The sequence below is a fragment of the Pseudorasbora parva genome, chromosome 5 (assembly GCF_024679245.1).
Source record: "Pseudorasbora parva isolate DD20220531a chromosome 5, ASM2467924v1, whole genome shotgun sequence".
NCBI classification, from domain to species: Eukaryota; Metazoa; Chordata; class Actinopteri; order Cypriniformes; family Gobionidae; genus Pseudorasbora; species Pseudorasbora parva.
Window position 1 is genome coordinate 2440836 of NC_090176.1, and position 23065 is coordinate 2463900.

Here is a 23065-nt window from a genome sequence, read left to right on the forward strand (position 1 = left end):
GTCTAGACATTAATTAAATATACACCAATTCATAATAAAACTACAAAAGTTATTCAGCCAAGAGTACAGTAATTTTACTTTGTTGTTTGACAAACAGTGGCAGGTTTACTGTCATAGGCGCTGTCACTTTAAGAGCTAATGCACAGATCCTATTGACACGCATTTCTCAAAACTAATTTGTTTACATTATATAAAGCCATAAAGTTCTGCATTATTAAGGGAGTGGTCACTTTGAGTGACAGGTTGATTGCTGTTTGTCTGCTGTCATCACGTCACCTCACGTCACCCCATATCCAGCCTCTTTGCCCATTTTCTTGACACGCTGCCAAGATGGCAACTGCCAGCTCGACCCTACTTTACACTTCAGAACTGTCTTCAGAACCCTATGAGTGGCATCACGGACACTATGTCCATATTTTTTTACAGTCTATGGTTAAAATGCTTAAGTGAGTATAAACATAAAATTTGCCAGTCACTGCCAGTGTAATTTTCATGTCCCTTTCACAGTTCATGGCCCACAGAATATCTTGTATGAATATCTGAACATGCAATATATCAAAAGAAAAACATTTGTTTTATTCGAGTTTCATGTATTTCTTTTATCAACACGAATGTGAGTAAGGCAAGTTTATTTATATAGCATAATTCATACACAATATTAATTCAAAGTGTTTTACACAGAATAGGTATTGAAATATTGATAGAATAATCAAAACATATGCATAAGAAATACAAATACCATGTATAATAAGGCTCCCTGTCTAAACAGAAGAGTCAGAGACATTCGGTTTGTGAGACACTACTCGCAGCCCGGCTTCCTAGTGACCTCCTGTCCTTCTAAGGACCCAGTGTTCAGCACTCACACCTGATAGAGATAGAGTAAGTCTAATGAAAAAAGCAACATTTTGAGGCAAAAAGCTGAGAAAATTGCAACTACATCCACATGATTCAATACGTTGATCTAACACAGATGGAGGCCATCAACACCCCCAAAGCAGTCCTATCGCTCGTCCTGGTCGACATTTCTTTCAGTAACATTAGGCAGTTTTGATTTATATGCTGTTTAATGTTGATCGCATTATTTCTGCTAGAGATCAATCGTTCTCCTTCACCTGTGTTTTGACCAGATTCTGCATTCGTTCAGGAGATGTGTAATAGTGCCCCTACTGTATAACAGTGAAAATGAATAAATTACCACCACCACCACCCCCCAACCGGTACTGTACTATTATATACACAAAGAATATTGACCGATTTATTTTTTTACTTCCTAATATCCTTATCAGTATCGGTCAGGCTCTAGTTTTGAAATCCAAAATTTTGGATAAAAATGTGTAATAAAATGTGATGATAATGTTACACTAAAATGCTAGTTCTTGCAATCTGATTTTATGACTGGATTCTGCCTGTGTTGTCTGCATAGCAAAAATGAATCCTTATAAAAGTTGTTTAGTCAAGAGTACTGGGTGATTTTGTTGTTGTTGGTCTTTTGTGGTTTGATTAACATTAAGGGTGTGTTCACACAAAAACAACATATAGTCCTGGTCCGCTTAGCGTTCACACGGGCATTTTTAACAGCGAACCTAAAGTTCTGTATCGTCTGTACCGTCAGATAGGCAACACGGGTCCTTTGATGAGAAGAACCAGGTTTGCTTTTTGTGCATTTTTTCTAGCATTTTCAAAACATGCTCGTCAGACATAATATTGATGAGGCACTTCCTTGTTGTGCTACGTTTGCCCTCTAACGTTAACGTTATTCATTTTGGATACACCGATCTTTCCGCGTCATCAGCTGACTATGGGTCGCACCTTGTGACATTACGTCTGGTTTTTGGTCCGTTTACATGTCTTTGGTCCGTGTTGCATTCATATATCAGTCGAACCGGAAGCGGTTTGACGGTATTCGTTTGGAAGCGGACCGAGACCCATCTTTTTAGCGCTCTCGGTCTGCTTGTTTGGTGCGCACCAGGGTTCGAATGGCAGCGTTCACATGTTTAAATGAACCGCACTAAATGAGCAATCGCACCAGGGTTCGTTTTAATCGAACCAAACATGACAAGTGTGAACGCACCCTAAGATGCAGCAGGAATATTACATTATAATCTTAGATTATGCAGCACACAGCTCCGTGCCTTCATACATTTCATTAATAGACCATCGTTTTTTTATATCTGACTTTTTCATGCTACAGCCGATATGATGATGGTTGTAAATTAATCAAAAATCAGCCGATAAATGTCAACGTTTAATACATCAGTGCATCTCTATTCACAATGACACTAAAACGCCAGTTCTTGCATATCAGAATAAAATGGTGCAAAAATGCGTACACACAGCATGTTTAAGGAAATCGGGTAAGAGTGTAAGGTCCACACACACTCCTAAACGTAAGGTTCGTCTGGACTCCTCACAACGGAAATGGTTTTGCACATGATAAACCATTAAGTTTATCACATAGAAAATCTCATAAGCTCAGTAAAAGCTGCGGTCGTGCAGACTCTCCATCCTCAGGGAAGAGCACCTAAAGCAACAATACCATTATATATTGCTATTCAAATGAGTTGTTTTGCTTAATATAAAGTAATTAAATAAATAAAAGGGTATCGCAAACATATGAAAATAACAAAATACCATGAAATATATTCAGTTCAATGAGGAGCATGTGTAAAGTAGTGATTTCTTTAAGTAGTATTTTGTTCCGGTACAAGGGTGTCGGAGCATCAGATTAAACGTGGATTGGCCATTCCAGTTCAATTAATTTACTGAATTGCTCTGCTCTTCCCTTTAAGGCATTGTCCTCTTGACGTAAAGCCTCTCCCTGCAAAATATATGATACTTTCACAAGGGACTTGCGCAGTTTTAGTGCTGTTGAGGGCACTGAGAATCTGTTTGTTGAGTTATTAAATCCAGTCATCTTTTTTACTGCCTCAAGTACTGTGTTGAACTTTCCTGGGTTGATCAAGTCCTTCAAAGCATCAATGTCTTTGTCGATAGTTCTTGTCACCTGAAGAAGTCTACCAAGTTCTCTCATCTGGTTTCTTATGTCTGCCCGGGGGCGTCCAACATCTCCATTTTTGAGGAACATCCTCTCGCCCAGTGACAGAATCAGCGGGTCAGATTGCACAACTTCAGTTACACTGTCAGATGTCATGTCGTCAATAATTTGTTTAAGTCCACTGGAAACGACAGACTCCATGGGCAACAACATGGAACAACTCGAGACCTGCACTTTTGGTTTCACTGGCGTATCGTCTTGCTCTTGTAATTTGCAACGTTTGTGATGTTTCCAGAGTTCTTTTTTTACATACATAGCAAAGCAAAACTTGCACGGCAGATAGTCCGTTGCTGTTGACTTATAAGTTGCTTGCCTTTTTGGTATGATCTCTCCTTTCCCAGAAGATAGGACTGAACTGTTGTGATGGTAGTTTCCCATGTTCCTTAGTTTGGCTAATAAAAGATTACGCATGGCTGAGCCTTGCCTGTGTGCCAGTGCCTTGGCAACTTCAGCTTTTTCCGAATGTTTCTGTATTAGATGTCTAGTAATTTTTGCATAAGGCTTCTCACAGTAAAGACAGTAATTCTTCTTGTCATAGATGCGTTCTTGTACACTGTTTGAGGACATTTTCACTCCGACAATTTGTTGTTGAGAGCTACAGCCATGGGCACTTTCATCTATTTCCATCCAGGTCTTCATGAGTGGTCTTCCTGGGATGCCTTCTGCTATTTGTTCTTCAGCTCTATTTGTTTCTTCTTCTTCTTCTTTCATTTCCAGGGAAAAGCAAACCTGTTGTTCACCATCATACTGAAATAAAGAAACACAACTTAAATGTATTTGCAAATAATAACAATGTAATAAATTCCCCATATATGCATAGTCGTTCATCACCCGATCATGTAATTAAACGGCTATTTACCATTTCATACTCAAATAATTCCTCTTTAGGGTGAAAAGATGAATGTATTTCTGGCTTTCTGTCAGTACTCTCTAGGATGCCCATCTCATTTGATGTTTGGAGACAGCAATCAGCTGTATGTGTTCTGTCCTGTAAAACAAAAACCGTGTGTGAAGCCATCTAAAAATACCAGATTTATGATCCATGTTTTTATTTCTCTAGAGCCTGCTGTTTATCTCATAACATTGTGTCTTGGAATCACTGTCTTTTGAGTCTTCAATTGTTTATTAATTAAACTGCCCAAATAGATAAAATACTTACTTCATTTCCATTCTCATTGAATGTGTGATCAAACTGGATTCCGAAACCTGTAAATGCACAACAATTGTTAACTATATCCAATTATTTAAGGATTCCTGTATAATCTACCATATGATTTATCGATTTTTATACAGTCGGTAACATTATCCACCATCAGGTGCCACTGAACTGAATCACTCGTGCTTTGGTGACTCCCTAGTTAATTTTTTGTTATTGATGTTTTAATCAGGATACTCGTCCAGTCGGCCAATTAAACTTCTTTCACTTGCCCCTTCAAAATTCGTTCTCTCTTTAGCTCTTTACGTGTTGCCCGGGGCGATATGACGAAATATATCGTCTGGACGATAGAAAATGTCTATCGTTTTATATTAGGCTCTATCGCTTACGCCACGATAAGGCGTTTACGGCAGAATTTTACGTCAAGATGCACCTCACGCCACGGCATGCCCATGCACGCTGCAATACATAAACACACATGGAGGAAGACGGTAGTAGACGCGGTTCAGACCAGGGTGATTCTCAGAGTAATTATGCCAGAGTGGTGGCATAAGCGCTCAAAACAAACTTCAGACACACCATATATTGAAATATTTTAATGGCAGGTGTAGGGATGACGAAAACTAAACATTTTCTTGACCGACCACAGAGCCTCATTAGCCAGTTGAAACCGGTTAACCGATTAGTTTAAAATATGCTGCGCTATTTGAAATAACAGCTGCGAGCCACGCTCCCTCTCTCTCTCTCTTTCTCTCTCACACACACACACACACACACACACACACACACAGTCCTAGCGCTGCCGCCTCCCTTCCACTCACGTCACTTTTTTTAAATCCCCCACAGCGCGAAACATGAGTCCCGCAAACGCGCCGCCGAGGAGCTTGTTTGTAATCTGAGGACAATGGCTCCTTAGTTTCGAAATGGTTTGGGCAAGGTGATCGCGTTGAAAATAAAGGCGTTTGTCTAGCGTAAGAAGCTCATTTGAAACATTGCCGCGGCTCATTTAAGAAAATGACAGCTCCGAAGAGACGCCGCTTTAGTTCGAGGTAGTGCTAACAATAATAAAGGAAGACGATCAACACCTTATGTGTTACCACTGAAATGTAGATGTAATATATTTCCAAATGTAAGCCCATCTTAAGCGAAATGCACGCTTCATCCTGTCGTCTGCCCTGGCTCTAACCTCGAGTGTTTTAGCCGGTTTACTTTTTGCAAACCTTGTGAGCGCTCAAACCCAAACGCTGTGACCTCGCGTCAAATGTTTTTATTGGTTTATTAAGTACAAACAGGCGAGTTATGAAAAATTGAGTGCGAGGGATTTGTTCACTTCACACAAAAAGATTTTGTAATGAGACGGCTAACTGTAGTAGCGTTTAGTCCACTGTCTATAATAGCCTAATTTAGAGATCACTTTTTTTTTTAACCGACAACTTTGATCGGTTAGCGTTGATACGGTCAACCATCGGTCAAACGTTCATCAGTTAACATCCCTAGGCAGGTGTTGACTTTACCAACAGTCTTGCTTGAAAAAAAGGTTCTAAATAAAATAAAAATGTAGTCCATACTACCTTTATTTGTTTTGTATATCATTTCAAACTGCATTTCCACATTGCAATTTTGTATAGACTATTCATAAACTGAATTAACAGAAAAATTGCTATATCGTTATCGGGATATTAAATTTTGGCCATATCGCCCAGCCCTACACATACATATTATATATATATATATATATATATATATATATATATATATATATATATATACACACACACACACTTCATCTTAAAGTCAACATGGGAGAGTGATTGCGATATTTTTTGGATATATCTACAATTTTTTGCCCAAGTGTGCTCTAAAGTTCATTAGCAAACACTTTATTTCCATTCTGGTCATGTGATCTCAACACGTGGATCACAGGACTGAGCTCAGCTTTGAGAATGAAACTAACCTGTTTGTTCCTCAGTTTCTTCTTGTTTCACACTGAACACATCTTCAATCCTTATGTCTTCACTCTCCTGTTTAATAAACGCCATCTTTAGATCCGTGTCTCGTGGATCTCAGAGGCTTCTCCGGGGGTTTTCCTGTGTGTTTGGACAAAGTCATGTTTAAGAGGAGAATAATAACTACTGAACTAGGGAACTAATTGAGACACAATTACTGTTCTATTAGTGAATTATTATAATGTGGATATCTATAGATACAGTGTTGTAATGAAAACATTTGTGTTTTGCTTATAAAAGTTGTCATTTTTCATGTTTTGTTGTCGCATTTATACAGTTTTGAACGGCAGGATTCATCAGCGGGCAGTGATTCAAATGCTTCAAATCAGTGAGTCATTTGGCAAAGTATTCGATTCAATTGACGAGTTTCAAGAAGCGCCGTTTCTCCATCACCACTAGTGTCTGAATGGGTTAGTTCACCCAAAAATCAATTTACAGCAGGGAAAATAAGTATTTGACACATCAGCATTTTTATCAGTAAGGGGATTTCTAAGTGGACTATTGACAACATTTTCACCAGATGTAGCCATCAAGCCAAATATTGAATTGATACAAAGAAATCAGAACATTTAAGTATACAAGTTGAGTCATAATAAATTATTAATTAAAAATTAGCTAAGTCCGATTTTTTTTGGGCGCAAATTACTAAATCAAAATTTTAAAGTATAAATTGTCCCCTGTTCCTTTTGCGATAGTCACTCTGAAGACACTGATCATATCTTTTTTTAATGCAATTTATCCAAACTTTTCTGGATATCAATCTAGTACTGGTTGATAGAAAAAGAGGTGGTAGTTGATGGTTTTATTTTTTCTCTAAACCATATTTTATTTGGAGTATCCAAAAACTGCTGTGTTAACTCTTTTTTGCTAAATAACATTGTAATACTAGCAAAATAGTATTAGTATAATAGTAACCTATTAACAAAGATTGCATAATTTTATAGTTAAATAGAAACGGTAATAAAAATAGCTATTTTAAATGGGTTTCAATGGCTACATGTTTGTCCAAAAGGGGCTGAGAGGATTTTGTGTACCTAGTGCAAAAGGAAATGGCAGTGAAATTATATTTCACTGGCATTTTATTTTATTGACAGTGACATTTTATTTCACTAGCATTACCACAGGCAAAGTTATCAAAATAAACTACACTAAAAAAGCCTAAAATGTCCATAAGGATGCACAAGGGTTACATCTAGACTAAAACACACCTCTTTACAATGGCGTACACATAGAACATTATCAATTTCTTTATCAAGTTATTTACATGCGAGTACGCTTTACTCACAAAAACACCACACTAATGTTACATGAATCATATTAAAAAGAGATGTTCAATAATACACCCTTTTACACCTCTTTTAAAAGTTTGTATTTGAATACGGAAATTCACAAACCTTTCTTCAGTCGTCTCTTAACAATCGCAGGAGCGCGGCGCAGCTTTATGATGTCATCGCAGAGCAAAATAAAAGTCCTGTTCCCTCTGCAGTCTAATATCACAAAAATGCATAGAATATAAATGTTTTATTACACGTTGTCCAATTATGTGATGAAAAGATGTAATATTTGAATGCTGAAACTATTTATACCAGATACCCCAATATCAAAATGATCAAATTGTTACAAATGTGATTTAAAAAAACACATTAAAAAGCGTGTACAAGCTCCTTAAAGCAGAGTTTGCATGAGAAAGTAGCACAATGCATATATTCCATGAACCAATAGAAGATAACTGAAAAAATAACCATTGTATAAGTGATTTCTGCACTCAAACACGTCCTGTTTTAGACAGAATCTTACATATTAGATGTGATACACACTCTTTCAATTAAAGTTGTCATTGGTCAGCATTTAAACATGTATTTTACCAATCAAACTGCACCGAAAATGTATGTTATTACTTGTATGCAGCAAACTTACTAACGGAAAATGACTTTTATTTTGTCGAGGCACTGTGACGTCATAAGACCGCGTCTAGCGTCTGTGATTCGGCTGGAGAAAGGCTTGAGTTTTACTTTTTTAAATCGACACAAACAGCGTAATTTATCGTATAGTTTCTACAGTCGGTATAAATTAATGAATGTGTATTGAATTTAATGCTTTGTCTAACATAATGAACGTTAGTTTCAGCAAATAAGTATATATATACACACACACAATTAAAAATACCATCTTAAAATATTTATTTTGTTTCAATATATGAGCACTTAATTCTGGTTTTAAATTCGGTTTTCAGTCATTTATTGAGTATGCAAAAGAACAGTTATTTGTGCTAAAGTATTTATGATTACATTAATAATTTAAATAATATGAAAACACGTACCAGTTTACAACATCAAGTAACATAATGAACTGTTTCTGCACAGCTAAGGAAGTGGCTTACTATTTAATGTAGCTTATAAATAATTGAACCTCATATAAATCATGAAGTGTTAGTATAAGTTGTATCTTGTGTCAATTTGTGGCTTGACAAAAATTGACAAAAGACAAAAAAAACTTCTGGCTTATCACTTTGCTTTCTGTTATTTATTCTAGATAATTATTAATATTAAACGTGACTTTGTCCAAACACTCAGGAAAACTCCCGAAGAAGCCTCTGAGATCCATGTGACATGGAAGTTTTCAGTGTGAAACATGAAGAAACTGAGGAACAAACAGGTTAGTTTCATACAATCCTTATTAACTGGAAGTGGACGTGTTTGTACTATTTACTTTTGTTTTATACTAAATATTCAATCAACTATCACAAATTTCGCATCATTTGAAACCTAAAACACTCAAGATTCATGTTTTGCAATAAATACACCAGTGAGGAAAGGGTTAAATGAAATCCTGAAGGATCGGCCATTTAAACATTAACATAATAAACGCTGTACTCATCTTTCATCTCCTGACGTTCAGATCAGATTGGACGAATCCAAGAAACAACAGCATACATGTCTGTGTAAGAGTCTTCAAAATACATCCCACTTTTTAATCCAAAACAATGAAAAAATAAGGAGAAAAACAAATACCCATTTGTTTGCATGAGAGTTTTGAGTTAAAGTAGTCAATCATGTCCATTTTCAGTGAAATGTCAGTTCTAATCAGTTCTAGCGATCTGTCCTCAAAAATTCTGATTTAAAGATGATGGATTTGCTGCAGTGGACACTACCATCTACAAGCTACTCAAAACGAAATTACATATTTTGAAAGGAAACACAATTGAAAAAGATCTAGGATTTGAGGAAGTACCAGACACAAATGAACACAGATGATTCGTTCAAACATAATTCCACACAAAACCCAACCCAACAATCCAGGCCCAAAATCAACCATCTTTGGCCGTAAAAGTCTGTGCCATTCTGTCTGTGCCAAGACTGTGCACATCTGCTAGTCATATCTGTGGTGACTAGCAAGGGTTCATGATGCCACCAACCCGGGAAGAAGCTTGTTGTAGTCCAAAACGGCCGTTTTTGTAGGCAATAAACTGCTATAAATTTAAAATACAATATATCCGTTTGCATTGAACTTTCAGTGCCGTAACTTTGCAGATTCTGTTTATGTTCAAGCAGCGACATTACACACTAACTAAAGTTAAACAAGTGAAATCGCATGCAACCACCCCTTTAAATAAACTCTTAAACACCGTTAAAATCCACAGGAAACCCCAAAGAGACTGTTGTTACATATAAATTACATCAAATCATTCAAAAAGGATGATAGTCAGACTTGCATTCAAACAGCCTTTTACTGCATAATTTTATATCATGTCCTATAACCAACAAACACAACCTTTATGTATATATATATATCACTCACAATTCCTCTAATTGTATTACTATTGAACGATTGACTGAAAGTGTGCCTTGCTTGGTACCATTGTATGTATCTGTTCATAATTCAGAAGATGGCTACATTAAAATCTGTGTAGAATGTATTGTGTTCTTATAATATAAATCTCTCTTCTTAGTGCGGGAAGTTAGGAGACCACAGATAGGTAATTTATGGTGAGGGGGGTGGGAACATAGTCGGACACAAGACGAAAAGACAATGAGACAGATTATAACGATATCATGAGACAGACAATCGTGGCAGACCAAGATCCGAGGAAATAGGTTAACAATTACATTTCAAACCATCTAAATACTCTCTCACTTTCCTTTCTTTTACTTAGTTTATTTTATTTCTGTTGAGTCTTATGTCAAGTTTTGCCATAAAGTTTTGATCAATGATTCTACAGCAAAGCGGGCTTCAACTTCAAACAACACCAACAAAACTTTTCATTCATCCACCAATAAACCACATGATTGGCTTCCCAAGACACAACAAGACTGTCAGCAAAATAACAAAGAACCTAGGGAACCCCTCTGCAGCCAGGACCAAAAAGGAGGGAATCCCCATTCAAACACCTTCACAAACAGAGCAGTCATCCCCTTCATTATCCTCTCACCAGTCGCCTCCTCTTCCAGTTTGTTTGCAGCCAGGGTTGTGATTCACCCTTCAGTCTCGGGCGTTGATGCGCTTATCCTATGAGCTGAAGTACAAGCTCTGCTAAGCCCCTTTCACACTCTGATTCCGGCAAATACACGGATAATGCGACCCGGCATTTGTTCCCGGGTCGCTAGATTTGGTCCATTCACACTGCCAGTGAAATACCGTAATATGTGCGCTTTCACACACAACCCGTAACGGTCCCGGATCGAGTTGACACGTGACATCCTGATGTGACGTATAACGGCGAGCGATCTCCGCTTCAGCGCGGATAGTAAGGAGCTCCGTGGGCTCGACTTGTGTCCAGGTTGCACACATTTCTGCTTGTTTAATTTTAGTTTCTTTTGTATACGAACACTCTCTGCGTTTTAAACACCGACGAGCTCTTCTGGCACTGCAGGGTTGTGTTATTGAAAAAACAAGCTCTAGGAGTCGCACGATAACTACGTACACGTTGCGGCATTAGTTTTGGCTTTTGTTCACACAGCGCTCGTCCCGGGTCGAATCCCGCAATATTACTAGGTCCCCGACCCAGGTCGAATTCGGTAATCAATCCCGGGACGTGGTTGCTTTCACACAGAAGGTGACCCGGCAATGCTCCGGGAATATTGCGGGTCCGACGTGCAGTGTGAAAGGGGCTCTAGTGAAGGGATCTGTAGAGGACTTTCCACAGCCCACAGCGAGCCAGGCTTTTACAGCCACTACTTCCCTATTCCACAGAGTGGTGGTGGCCTTAGGCTCATCCTCGATATTTGAGATGGAACAGATTTCTGATAAGACTCAGAATACTAACTCTTGCAGATTTGTGAAGGGGATTGTTTTTTATGCATCTGAAGGATGCATACTTTCATATCCCGATACCCCTCATCTCAAACAGTTCCTAAGATTCAAATTGGAAGGGGTGGCTTACCAATATAGAGTCCAACCATTCGGACTGTCCCTAGCTCAGCGCACTTTTATGAAATGCGTAGATATGGCCCTCTCCTGCCTGAGACCGATGGGAGTACGGATCCTGATTTAAATCGACAATTGTCTACTCTTAGCCCAATCAAAGGAGGCGTAAAGATCTTTGCTCCTCAGCCACTTGTAAAGTCAGGGGTTCAAGATCAATTTAAGCATAATCTCACTGTCCCCCATCCAACGCATCCTGTCCTGGTCTTCGACTCTGTCCAAGTGTGTGTCTGGATTTCCCCGGAACGCTCTCTAAAAATCCAAAGGCTAGTGGCATCATTCAGAATCGGAGATGGCCTCCCCTTAAAAACGGTTCAAAAGCTACTGGACCTCAGCAGACAGCTTCTCTGAAGGATGGAAACGTTTCTGCATCCATCCCTATCACTTGTGGACTACCATGAGTGATATCATTTTGGGCCCAAAATGGATGCTACCTTCGGGGTCTATCTTTCAGAAATATATTTCATATCGTTACTATGCAGTATGTTCTGATAAAACTTTAGATTTCTGCTATATAACTTTAACTCCTCCTGATAAAAACATCAAAGACAGAAGTTATTTTGGTCCCCTGATTCCATTACTACGGTAAACGGTTTTCAAGGTAATCTCTTTAAACAATGCAGCGCTGTGCTTATAAACACTACATTAGAGGGCAGTACACAGAGGGAAGATGAAACGAAAATACCATGGAAACTTTTCTGAAGACTTACGATTTGATGTGTGTTGCTTTGTGCCGTTAAATTAGGGTTAACTTGTTTTTGTTTTGCCTTAGACCTGATGCAGCTGAAAGAGGAGAGTCAAGAATGGAAGGAAAGGGAAAAGAAAAAACAGCATATGAAAGATCATGATTACATATCTGGAGAATCATTTAGTTGCTCAATGACAAAAAAGATTTTCTTAATAAAAACAGAAACTAAAAGAGATTTCACCTGCCAACAGTGTGGAAAAAGTTTCACTAATAAAACAATCCTTGAAATCCACATGAGAGTTCACACTGGAGAGAAGCAGTTCACTTGCCAGCAATGTGGAAAAAGTTTCAGTCAAAAAGGAAATTTTAATGTCCACATGAAACTTCACACTGGAGAGAAGCCTTTCACCTGCAATCTGTGTGGGAAGAGCTTCCTTCAAAAAGAAAACACATGAGGTTCACATGAGAGTTCACACCGGAGAGAAGCCGTTCACCTGCCCTCAGTGTGGAAAGGGTTACGCTCTCAAAGGAAACCTTAAGACTCACATAAGAAGTCACACTGGAGAAAAGCCTTACACGTGTCATCTGTGTGACAAGAGATTCGCATATCAAAAAGACGTGAAAAATCATTTGCAAACTCATTTTTTTATATAAATCAAATGTAAATGTATGCTCCAATTACACTTAATATTGTAACATTGTCCGCTTGTTTGGTGTGCACCAGGGTTCGGATGGCAGCGTTCACATGTGTTCAAATGAACCGCACTAAGCGAGCAATCGCACCAGGGTTCGTTTTAATCCAACCAAACATGACAAGTGTGAACGCACCCTTAATTTCACCAAGTTGATCACTCACTAAAAACCCCTCAGTCATCATGTTTTCAGGCCATTTCCAGTATGATTTTTATGTGACGATAAAACTCAAAGGGCTCAGGGGAAGCAAGAGAGACGTGGACTCCCTCTGTAACTTTACCTGCGGTGTTACTATTGGACCATGTTACTTTAGAAAAGTTATTTTGACATGTTTTAATGTCACACAATGTTTTATATTAATATTTATGCTGTTTTATTTTTGTAAAATGATCCACAACAACATTTCCAAGACACTTGAAGAAACCCTCCTGCAAAGCTCCCTGAAAAACTATGAGCAAGTGTACCAAGACAAGCTGTTTAAAACACAAAGCGTGGTCACACCAAACACTGTTTATCAATGAACTCTAAATTAAACCAATTTATGGCATTATTTTTGAAAGCATTCTCACATTACAGCATTTTTACACAAGTGTCTAAAACTGTTCACAGTACTATAGCTTTGCAGGAGGGTTTCTTCAAGCGTCTTGGAGATGTTGTCGCAGTTCTTGTGGATTTTGTCTCAGTTTTTTTAGTTTCTTCATGTAGTTACAGACAGACTTGATGATGGTGAGATTAGATCTCCATGTGGATCAAACAGCTGTTGTCAGACTCCTGCATCCACAAATCTCATTGGAATGGATTACAATTAATGGCAAAATAAATGTTTGAAAATGTAAACTGATATTACTGACACACAATTGCAAAATATTTAAATAACTGGCTTAAAACATTTTTGGGGGGTGAAAATACTAACTTGCTTAAGACTTTTGCACAGTACTGTATATTGTCTTTTAATGATTATAATAGTGAACAGAGCGTTAAATACCCAGCTTCACAGGAACAGTGTTGCTCCTTAATGTTGTTATCCTAAGTCTCAATCACCAGGTGATGCGGTAGTTCAGTTTTACCCTGTGACCTGTAGGCTATAGCTGCAATCTTTATTTAGTTTATTACATTTTGAGTTCACATCCTGAATATATACATTGAATGCATATTGCAGACCTTTCTGTCTGCTTCTGTCTGAAATCAACATGTAATTTTTCCAGAAATTATTCACTATTTCCCCAGGGAGTACACAAATGGACAGTGGGAGCTCCAGGGCTGGTATCGAATGCTTGTCAGACGTAGCAACAGTAACTAAAGGGGGCGGGTCTTTGCGAAGGGTGAATTGGTCAGAACTCCTCCGGGAGGCTGGACACACATTTGAATCAATAAATCAGGACAGGGGCGGGAGTGGCTCAGTGGTTCATGTAGGTTGTCTACAAACCAGAAGGTTGTTGGTTCAATCCCCGGTTCCACTTGACCAAGTGTCGAAGTGTCCATGAGCAAGACACCTAACCCCAGCTGCTCCCGACGAGCTGGATGAGCCTTACATGGCTGACATCGCTGTCGATGTATGAATGGGTGAATGTGAGGCAAAAATGTAAAGCGCTTTGGATAAAAGCGCTATATAAATGCAGTCCATTTTAGGACACAAACAAAGCCTCAGGTGACCGATTTGGGAGACCGAGCAGCTATATTTAAGTAAATACTCTCACTTCAGACTTTCTTTTATTTAGTTTTTCTTTTAGTTTTACCCTTAAAGTTTCAGTTGATGACTTGCAGCTTTCAAACTTCATCCACGAGACTTTTCCTTCATCTGCCAACACCTGTGCATATACTGCTAAAAACGTAGGATTTCATAATTTCATTTGCTTAAAACTCATTCTTTCCTCACTTTCTTTCTGCAACTTGTATGTTTTATGTTAGAGTAATCAAAGTCTTAATTTTTTAAGAGAAGTGTATTGTTGTTGCTATAGGCTAAATATAAACTGCTGATCTTAAACTGTTATCTTGCGAATAAATTGTTTTCACTATAGTTTGGATATTTATATCCAACAGAGCTGATATTACGGTCTATAAAATTCCCTATAAAGGAATTAATAATTCTCATTTGAGCTTAATTGACCTTTCCTTCACAATGAATTCAATGTTATAAGAAGTAATCCTTTTAGCTCAGATTTAAGTGCAAGTAGTTGCACTATATAGCAATGCTCACTCACAGTTTCACTATTGATCACATTCAATGCATTTTTACTTGTTAATTATTCAATTGTGATATTTTGATAAATCTGCATGTATTTAGTCATTACATGTATGATGTGCAGTTCATTGGAGCCACTTTAATGACAGTTAAGGCTTCATGAAAACATTTACATGATAAGACAAGTAAGAAATACTTCACTTTACACCTTTTACAAGGCTCATCATCATTTGTAATGTCCCCTTTTGGCCAGTTTAGAGAAGAGAAAGAGTTTCGAGACAAAGAAGGGGTAACAAATAATAAACATGTGTGTACAACAAAATCGTTTTATTATATAAAATCTTTTTATTATAAAATCTTCTTTATATAGCCGATTATCTGAAAAGCTTCAGGGATGGCCATATAAAAAAATAACAAAACCCAGGTCAAATGGCTTTATTTAGAAACTGAAATAATTCTTAACACAATTATAAACAAAATACAATAAACTTCCCTCCCTCCTTTACCAGACAGAGGAGAGATACAATTGTAATCCAAAAAAGGGCTCCCAATCCTCTACAAACTCAACCCATCTTTATTTCTAAAGCTTTTAAAACCAGAATGTGTACCAGTACAATAATAGATCAAATTGGCTTCACTGAGCAATAGAGAGAAAGAGAGCACAACTACCAAAATACATCCCAGAATGTGGGATAACTTAATGTTTTAGAACAAGAATGAAAAAGTGTAATATAGAGGACTTTTAGTCTTTTTTTAAAAATACAGTTAAGGGTGTACTATCTGAACCATGCCTGAGTGCGTTTAACCTCCAAAGTCTGGTTCGCTCCGTACCGCGGTTCGTTTAACCGTCCCTGGCCCGTTTTGGAAGAGGTGGACCAGAGCGCAGTCCTGTTGGGCTCTGGCACGGTACGTATGTAGTGTGATAACGGAACAGCTACTACTCTTGTAGGCGCTACTGTCATCATTACAACAGCAAACATCTTCTATTATTACTTGGAAAATACACTTTTCAACTAATTTGAGTATATTTAGGTTTATAAAGGGTCTGGTTCTCACCTGATTGACAAACAGGAATTGTATCGCTTTTCTTGCGGTCTTCTTTAAAACAAAAAGTTGCATCGTATATGACTTAAACATGCAGGGCCGGCGTTTGCTACAGGCGATCTAGGCGGTTGCCAAGGGCGAAATTGTGTTGAGGCCTAAGGCTTACTTCTCATTAATCACAGATTTAGAACAAGCGAAATAAAACATAATATTTAGTACTCAGCAGCAGTCCAGTCCTTTTTGTCTTTAGCCCAGGCGAGACGCTTCTAAAGCGGTTCAAGAGTGGCTTGACACAAGGAATGCGACAGCTGAAACCCATGTCTTGCATACGGCTGTGCGTAGTAGTTCTTTTAGCACTAACTCCAGCTCCAGTCCACTCTTTGTCAGTCTCCCCCACATTTTTGAATGGGTTTTGTTTCACATTCCTCTCCAGGGTGCGGTTATCCTTATTGCTTGTACACTTTTTTCTACTACCGTGTTTTCCGGACTATAAGTCACTCCAGAGTATAAGTCGCATCAGTCAAAAAATGCGTCATGAAGAGGAAAAAATCCTATGTAAGTCGTACTGGACTATAAGTCACATTAGGGCAGAAGCAGCGCGGAGAACAGGAGCCGCCCGCTCAATCAAACAGCAGAATCAGCATAATCGAGCAGCAGAAAGAAAGTTTGAAGTGAGTAAGAAACTTGTGAAGGACTGGCAAAAAGCAGAGGTTACTTTAACTGTAATGAAGAAAACAAAGAAAGCTAATCGCGGACTGAAAGCAAGATAGCTGAAGGAACGAGTCCACAGATAGAGACTAACGCTGTTTGAATCGTTCTCGGCTGCATATTTTACTACCTGCAGTTTGTAATATGCAGAATAGGATTTTCTTCATTGGGGAGCATTTTGTTAGTGTTCAGGAGCAGCATAGAGCGCCCTCTCGCGGCTGTAGACGTAGCTAAATGTTTATTCTTGTCAGTCAGCATGAATTAAATTTGATATATCCCTTACGCAACAAAAATATATTTCTCAATATATTAGTTGACAATATATTTCATGTGTCTCCATATATTGTGAAATTTACATGGTAATATATCACATGATATATTATATAATATATTATATATGCAAGTTATATATTGCAATATATGGGAAAATACTGCAATTATTGCCGTTTTCATATATTGAATAAATACATATCATTATACTATTCAATATATTGCTATGTATATTGAAATATATCCTACAATATATGAAATTATATATTGGAAGTCATTGTATATATATGTAAATATATATGTAAAATTATATGAGATAATATACCTCAATGTACTGGATAATATAATCAGATTTATATGGGAACATATGTCTTAAATATATTGATTTATATTACATAGTATATAATTATCATATATATTGTATACATGGTAAATATGAAATAATCTAATGTACACTGTCTGTCATATATTTTAAAATATAACAGATTAAAATATAATATAGAAATTAGGGCCGCGACTCGATTAAACAAAATAATCTAATTAATTAGAGGCTTTGTAATTAATTAATCGCATTTTAATTGCATATAAATATTTGACCTGAGAACAATGAGAAGTAATTTTTCACATGTATTTTTAGTATACCATTGAATAATGACTGAATACATAAGCTTAATCAACAAAATATTGTTTATTTATTTCAGTCCAGCAGACCAGTGCATGTTTGCCAGTTTAGCAAAAGCATTTTTGTGATATTTGAGGCTCAATGTGCTGCAGTGATACGCGAATTCCTTGTTGTATAGCTTGCACACAACCATGCTCTTGACGACGCTTCCATTCTTTCGTTTTTAAAACAAAATTTCCCATCCACGGGGCCAAGCAAAGCAGTCTCATCAGCTTCTTCGTTCCATAGCTTCGTTCATGTTCACATGGTTCGTTGTTGTCGTGACTCCGGAGCGCTAGTTGGTGTTCCAGTATAATTGGTCCGTCGAAACTCATTCATTGAAAAACGTTCCGCGGTGCAAAAATAAGTGTGGTAAAAATTTTTTTTTTTTTTTTGCGTTATTAATTAACGCGTTAAAGTCACGTAATGAACGCGTTAAAGTCACGTAATTAATTAATCTTAATTAACGCGTTAAAGTCCCGGCCCTAATAGAAATATTTTCTAAATATAGAAAATATATTGAATGTCATGCACCATCATATTTTCTAAATATAGAAAATATATGGAATGTCATGCACCATCTGATTTGGGCTATTGTTAATCAACCTCTGTAAACATATGCAGGAGCTTGCTTAACTCACAAAAAATACTTTGTTTCAATAAACATACATGAAATAATTCAGTTTTGTTTGTATATCAATGTATTTTAATATATGAATCAATATATAGCAATAGGTTATCCATCCATATATTGCTATATATTTTCAAATATATGAGGAAGTTTCTGATACATTGAAATATATTTTCTAATGTATTGCAATATAAATTCTAGTATATTGCAATATATTTTTGTTTCGTAAGGGATAAGTCACACCTGACTATAAGTCACAGTACCAGCCAAACTATGAGAAAAAGGGTACATCTTTTCTTCCCTTCGCCTCTCTGATAATGTCCTTGGACACAGAGCTCTGTGAACAGCCAGCCTATTTTGCTATGATCTTATGAGTCTTGCCTTCCTTGTGCAATGTGTCAATGGCCGTCTTTTGGACAACTGTCAAGTCAGCAGTTTTCCCCATCATTGTGTACCCTACACAACTAGACTGAGAGATCATTTAAAGGCCTTTGCAGGTGTTAATTAGTTTAGTTTTAGTTAATTAGTTAATTAGCTGATTAGAGAGTGGCACCAGGTGTCTTCAATAATGAACTTTTTCACAATATTCAAATTTTCTTAGATACTGAATTTGGGATTTTCCTTAGTTGTGTTATAATCATCATAATTAAAAGAAATAAACCTTTAAAATATATCGATCTGTGTGTAATAAATTATTATAATATACAAGTTTCACTGTTTGAATGGAAATAGTGAAATAAATCAACTTTTTGATGATATTCTAATAATATGACCAGCACCTGTACGTAAATTTTACTCCTCCCAACAATGCTAACAAATAAATCTGTGAGAACGTCTTATATAGGTTATATGACGTTATAGTAATGGCAGCGCTGCTGCAGCACGCATTGCTTCAGACGAATGAAAATGAACGCTGCAGATGCTCAATACACAATCATCTTAATTAAAAGTGAACTAAGTGATCTTATCAGTGCTTATGCCACTATCGCGGTCTGATTTTGAAGCTGTTGATCAATAAAATGCAGCTCATATTTATTTCTGTGACGTGAACTCCATTAAAAGTAAAAATATTTTATTTGAAGGAATTGAAGATATGAATTGTTTCGGTGGCATTTTTACATCGGTGCACAAAGAAACGCTCCTTTCCATAAGCACCACCTACTGTCAGAGAGTGAATTTATTCAGTCCATCTCTTTTTGTTTCGTGCAGAGGTTTCTTATGTAACAATTTCACAAAGACTTTATTTCATAAAGTCAGACCATTCTGAATTTGCTCTAAGTCTTGAAATTATGCAATCTAATTTAAATAAAAAAAACTACTGCTCATGTGTGTATCTTAGTTTGGTTGTGATTAAAATGCAGTGGTTACCTCTCATTTTTTATGGCTAATTTTTAGAGCAAATTTAAAGTGAATAAACAACGAATACATTTGCCTTAACAAAAAAAAAAATCAGCAGCTGTTATCGGAAATAGCCAATTTGCTTGTAAAAAAAACTTTGAATCGGCCATTCATCAGTGCTGAGGTCTGGGATCTTTGGCTTGAAAAGGATGGTGACCACTTCCCTAGATCATAGGCAAATCTGTGCTTGTGTGTTTTACAATAAATACAATATGAACACAATAAGTACATTGTATTTATTTTTTGACATAACGACATAGTAGTTAAGGACTCCTAATATAAAGTAGAACCTTAATTATTTTTAGCATATTAAACTGAAAAAGATAATTGCATGCGTTAACAAATTGATTTTGACAGCCCTAATGGTGACATTGAAAGGGAAGTGGGTAAGACTGTGCCCTATTTAAAGGGAGATCGGCAGCAGCACTTTGCTTTTTTTTTTTTTTTTTTTTTTTTTTTTTTTATTCCAGTGTAGGTCTTTTGTCTGAAACAAAAATCTAACACAGAGACACTGAGGTGCGTAAATAAAGCCCAAATCCAGCATAAAGGGGTTCTGTGAATGTGGTTTTGAATGTATGTAAGTGTGTGAGTGTGTTTGTGTCAGAGACGCTGTAGAAGGACAGAGTTCCCGCTGACCAATCCAAATACACTCCTACTCTATTAGAGGAGCCTGAAGGAACACGTGTTTTGGTTTTCTTATTATTGTGACGGACAGTGAACCTGTTATCAGAGCAGATCAGACTCCAGGACATTTCACTGGATCCAAACTCACAGTCATCACTTCCTCCATACGCCACAGAAACATCAGCATCTCCACTCCATTCTGCCTCCCAGTAACAGCGTCCAGTCAGACTCTCTCTACACAGAACCTGGGGAACCTGCTCAAATCTCTCTGGATGATCAGGATATGGCTGCTTCTCCCTCATGTATGTTACCTTTCTGTTCTGCTCAGACAGCACAAGATAAGTGTGAGCTGTGTTTGGATCCAGTGTGAGATCACAGGTATCTGAACACAAGAAGAGAGAAAAATTTTAACAACAGCTTTCTCAACACAAGTGTTTAGACTACAATAAAACACTAGGATTGATGCAGTTTACACATCCTTCCAGAAGTATCACCATTTCAAGAAATATACAATCGATATGGTAGAAAACGTGTGTTCTTTCACTAACAACTCGACTCAGCTGATATGCTGATATATATATATATATATATATATATATATATATATATATATATATATATATATATATATATATATATATATATATATATAAAAGCTATTTCCTGTTGACACAGAAATATTTAGTCTGTATGCTTCCTTTAATTTAAATCGTATAATTTTTGGCCAAGAACAATTCAGACGTTATAAACAAAACAGACATTTTTCTTGACCTGTAGATGGTGCTGTGCTGAAATGGTCAAATACCAAGTCTAGCCTTGTGCCAGATATTAGCATGCATAGCTATTAAATTTGTTAATATGTTAAAATAGACCGGTTTGGTTTTTCTTAAAATGAAATGAGTTTGAATTTAGATGAAAAATGTTTGCTATGGTACATGTAGAGACTGTTCTCTATGGTACATGTAGAGACTGTTCTCTATCTGTGTGCCATATTTCATAACTTTGCTATGTATGGTTTTATAGGCTATATATCCAAAGAAAGAGCTGACCCTCTTCTTTTAAACAACAAAAAGTTTTATTCTAACTTCGTGCATTTCATTTTTTATCAACACTTGAACATGGGTAAGTTTCATAAAAAAGGAACATTTTGAACAAAAAGCTGAGAAAATCATGTTTTTGTGAAAGAGGAGATTGAGTCCATCAACACCTCTAATGCTTCAGTCCTGTAGCTCGTCCTGGGTCCACATCTCATTCACTAACATCAGATAGTTCTGATTTATATGTTTAATGTGGATGATCACATTATTTTTCATATGCATCTGCTTACATACAATCGTTTGTTTTACTGCGTCTTCTTCGCGTGTATTTTGATCGGGAGATTCCGTACTCATTCAGAAGATGTGTAATAGCGCCCTCTAGCGTCTAACAGTGAAAACCCATAAAATTCAGTTTTTAGCCGGGAAGCGTTTTCTCACAAATAACGGAAAATTATGTGTTTGGCTGGGAAAGAGTTAAAACAGAGCAGTTGGACACATACAATGATAGTGTGTATAAAACTACTCATAATTAGTATACAATTATTTTGTGTGCTATGACCAATAGGTTTGAAAAACAGCCCTCAATTGTGCCACAAAATGTGCCTTTTTAAATTAATTTATGTTTTATCATAAAACATTTACTTAAATATGTAAGGGATCTAAAGCTGTCATGTCCACTGATAACTTTATAATGTCATTCCACCCAGCCATTGTGTGTGTGTGTGTGTGTGTGTGTGTGTGTGTGTGTGTGAGCGTAAACCTACATTTTTTTGGTCCTGGTGTAATTCTTATCTCTCCTCCATGGTCTATGCTGGGAAAAAAACATGCAGACATGTCATATTCTGTAGATTTAATACAAAATGAATGCATTTGTAAACATATTAGTCACATACATATAACTGGCAATACATGGTGGTCCCCCGACCCTTTGCATCACACAGTTTATTCTGTTTATTGAGACACAACCCTGTTCACACCAGTCAAACACTGCATTGAAGCACAATATCATCTCCTCCTCTCTTACTAATTCAATCTTTATTTAAAAAAAAATGTCCCACTTTTTATTAAGTGTCTTTAACTACTATGGGCTAATATTTAAATTAATTTGATACAATGCACATGTTGTGTACAGACAGGAGTTCACATTGTAAATTTAATTACAGCTATAAATACTTTCTGTAATAACATCTATAAATACACTGTTGAGGACTAAAGCCAATGAAAGCAACAACTGATCTACTATTTAAAGTTTTAACTCCTTAAGTGGAAAAGAAAGCATTCAGTCAAGCTAAAATTATTCTGCTTCGTTTCTGTAATTGTTACCAGTAATAGATAAACTCATAATATCTGTCACCAAGTAGACGACCGATACAGGCCTCTTGTGCTTTATGCAAGGCAATTCTGGGCTGATAAAAGAAAAAGGCAAACAAAAATAAGCCTGGACTTAAAAGGTTGGTTAAAAACTTAAATACACGGAATAGAAAAGGATTT

At 36.9% G+C, this 23065-nt stretch overlaps 3 protein-coding genes across 7 annotated transcripts in view; 1 reads left to right on the forward strand and 2 right to left on the reverse strand.

Moving 5' to 3' along the window:
* Window positions 1-614: 614 nt before the first annotated feature.
* On the reverse strand, window positions 615-7768 carry LOC137074932 (uncharacterized). The gene is made up of 5 exons (XM_067443028.1): window positions 7612-7768; window positions 6166-6298; window positions 4215-4261; window positions 3915-4043; window positions 615-3802 (listed from the first exon to the last, which is right to left on the reverse strand). The coding sequence occupies exons 2-5, from the start codon at window positions 6248-6250 to the stop codon at window positions 2726-2728; spliced, it is 1338 nt and encodes a 445-aa protein (XP_067299129.1). The 5' UTR covers window positions 6251-6298; window positions 7612-7768; the 3' UTR covers window positions 615-2725.
* Window positions 7769-7883: 115 nt separating this feature from the next.
* LOC137074951 (gastrula zinc finger protein XlCGF67.1-like) overlaps window positions 7884-23065 on the forward strand; it is an 80600-nt gene continuing 65418 nt past the window's right edge. The window contains exons 1-3 of one of the 4 annotated variants that reach the window (XM_067443057.1): window positions 7884-8216; window positions 8791-8872; window positions 12411-13016. In XM_067443057.1, coding sequence (XP_067299158.1) covers window positions 8827-8872; window positions 12411-12781 — 417 coding nt within the window. In that variant the 5' untranslated portion in view covers window positions 7884-8216; window positions 8791-8826 and the 3' untranslated portion in view covers window positions 12782-13016. Of the gene's footprint in view, window positions 8334-8749; window positions 8873-12410; window positions 13017-23065 lie in introns of those variants that run through there. The other 3 variants (XM_067443060.1, XM_067443058.1, XR_010904963.1) reach the window with 3 other exon arrangements.
* Window positions 19571-23065, reverse strand: part of LOC137074938 (NLR family CARD domain-containing protein 3-like) — a 52197-nt gene continuing 48702 nt past the window's right edge. For both annotated transcript variants that reach the window (XM_067443039.1, XM_067443038.1), the window contains 2 exons: window positions 22339-22385; window positions 19571-20919 (listed from right to left, as the gene is read on the reverse strand). In XM_067443039.1, the coding sequence (XP_067299140.1) occupies window positions 20411-20919; window positions 22339-22385 (556 nt within the window). In that variant the 3' untranslated portion in view covers window positions 19571-20410. The remainder of the gene's footprint in view (window positions 20920-22338; window positions 22386-23065) is intronic.

What these genes read in the sequence shown, in the direction of transcription:
- LOC137074932 (XM_067443028.1), bottom strand. Translation starts at nt 6,250, where the DNA reads ATGGCGTTTATTAAACAGGAGAGTGAAGACATAAGGATTGAAGATGTG. An exon ending in AGAAACTGAGGAACAAACAG is followed by an intron (nt 4,262 to 6,165) that starts GTTAGTTTCATT and finishes GTGCATTTACAG; the next exon opens with GTTTCGGAATCCAGTTTGAT. An exon ending in TCAATGAGAATGGAAATGAA is followed by an intron (nt 4,044 to 4,214) that starts GTAAGTATTTTA and finishes TTTGTTTTACAG; the next exon opens with GACAGAACACATACAGCTGA.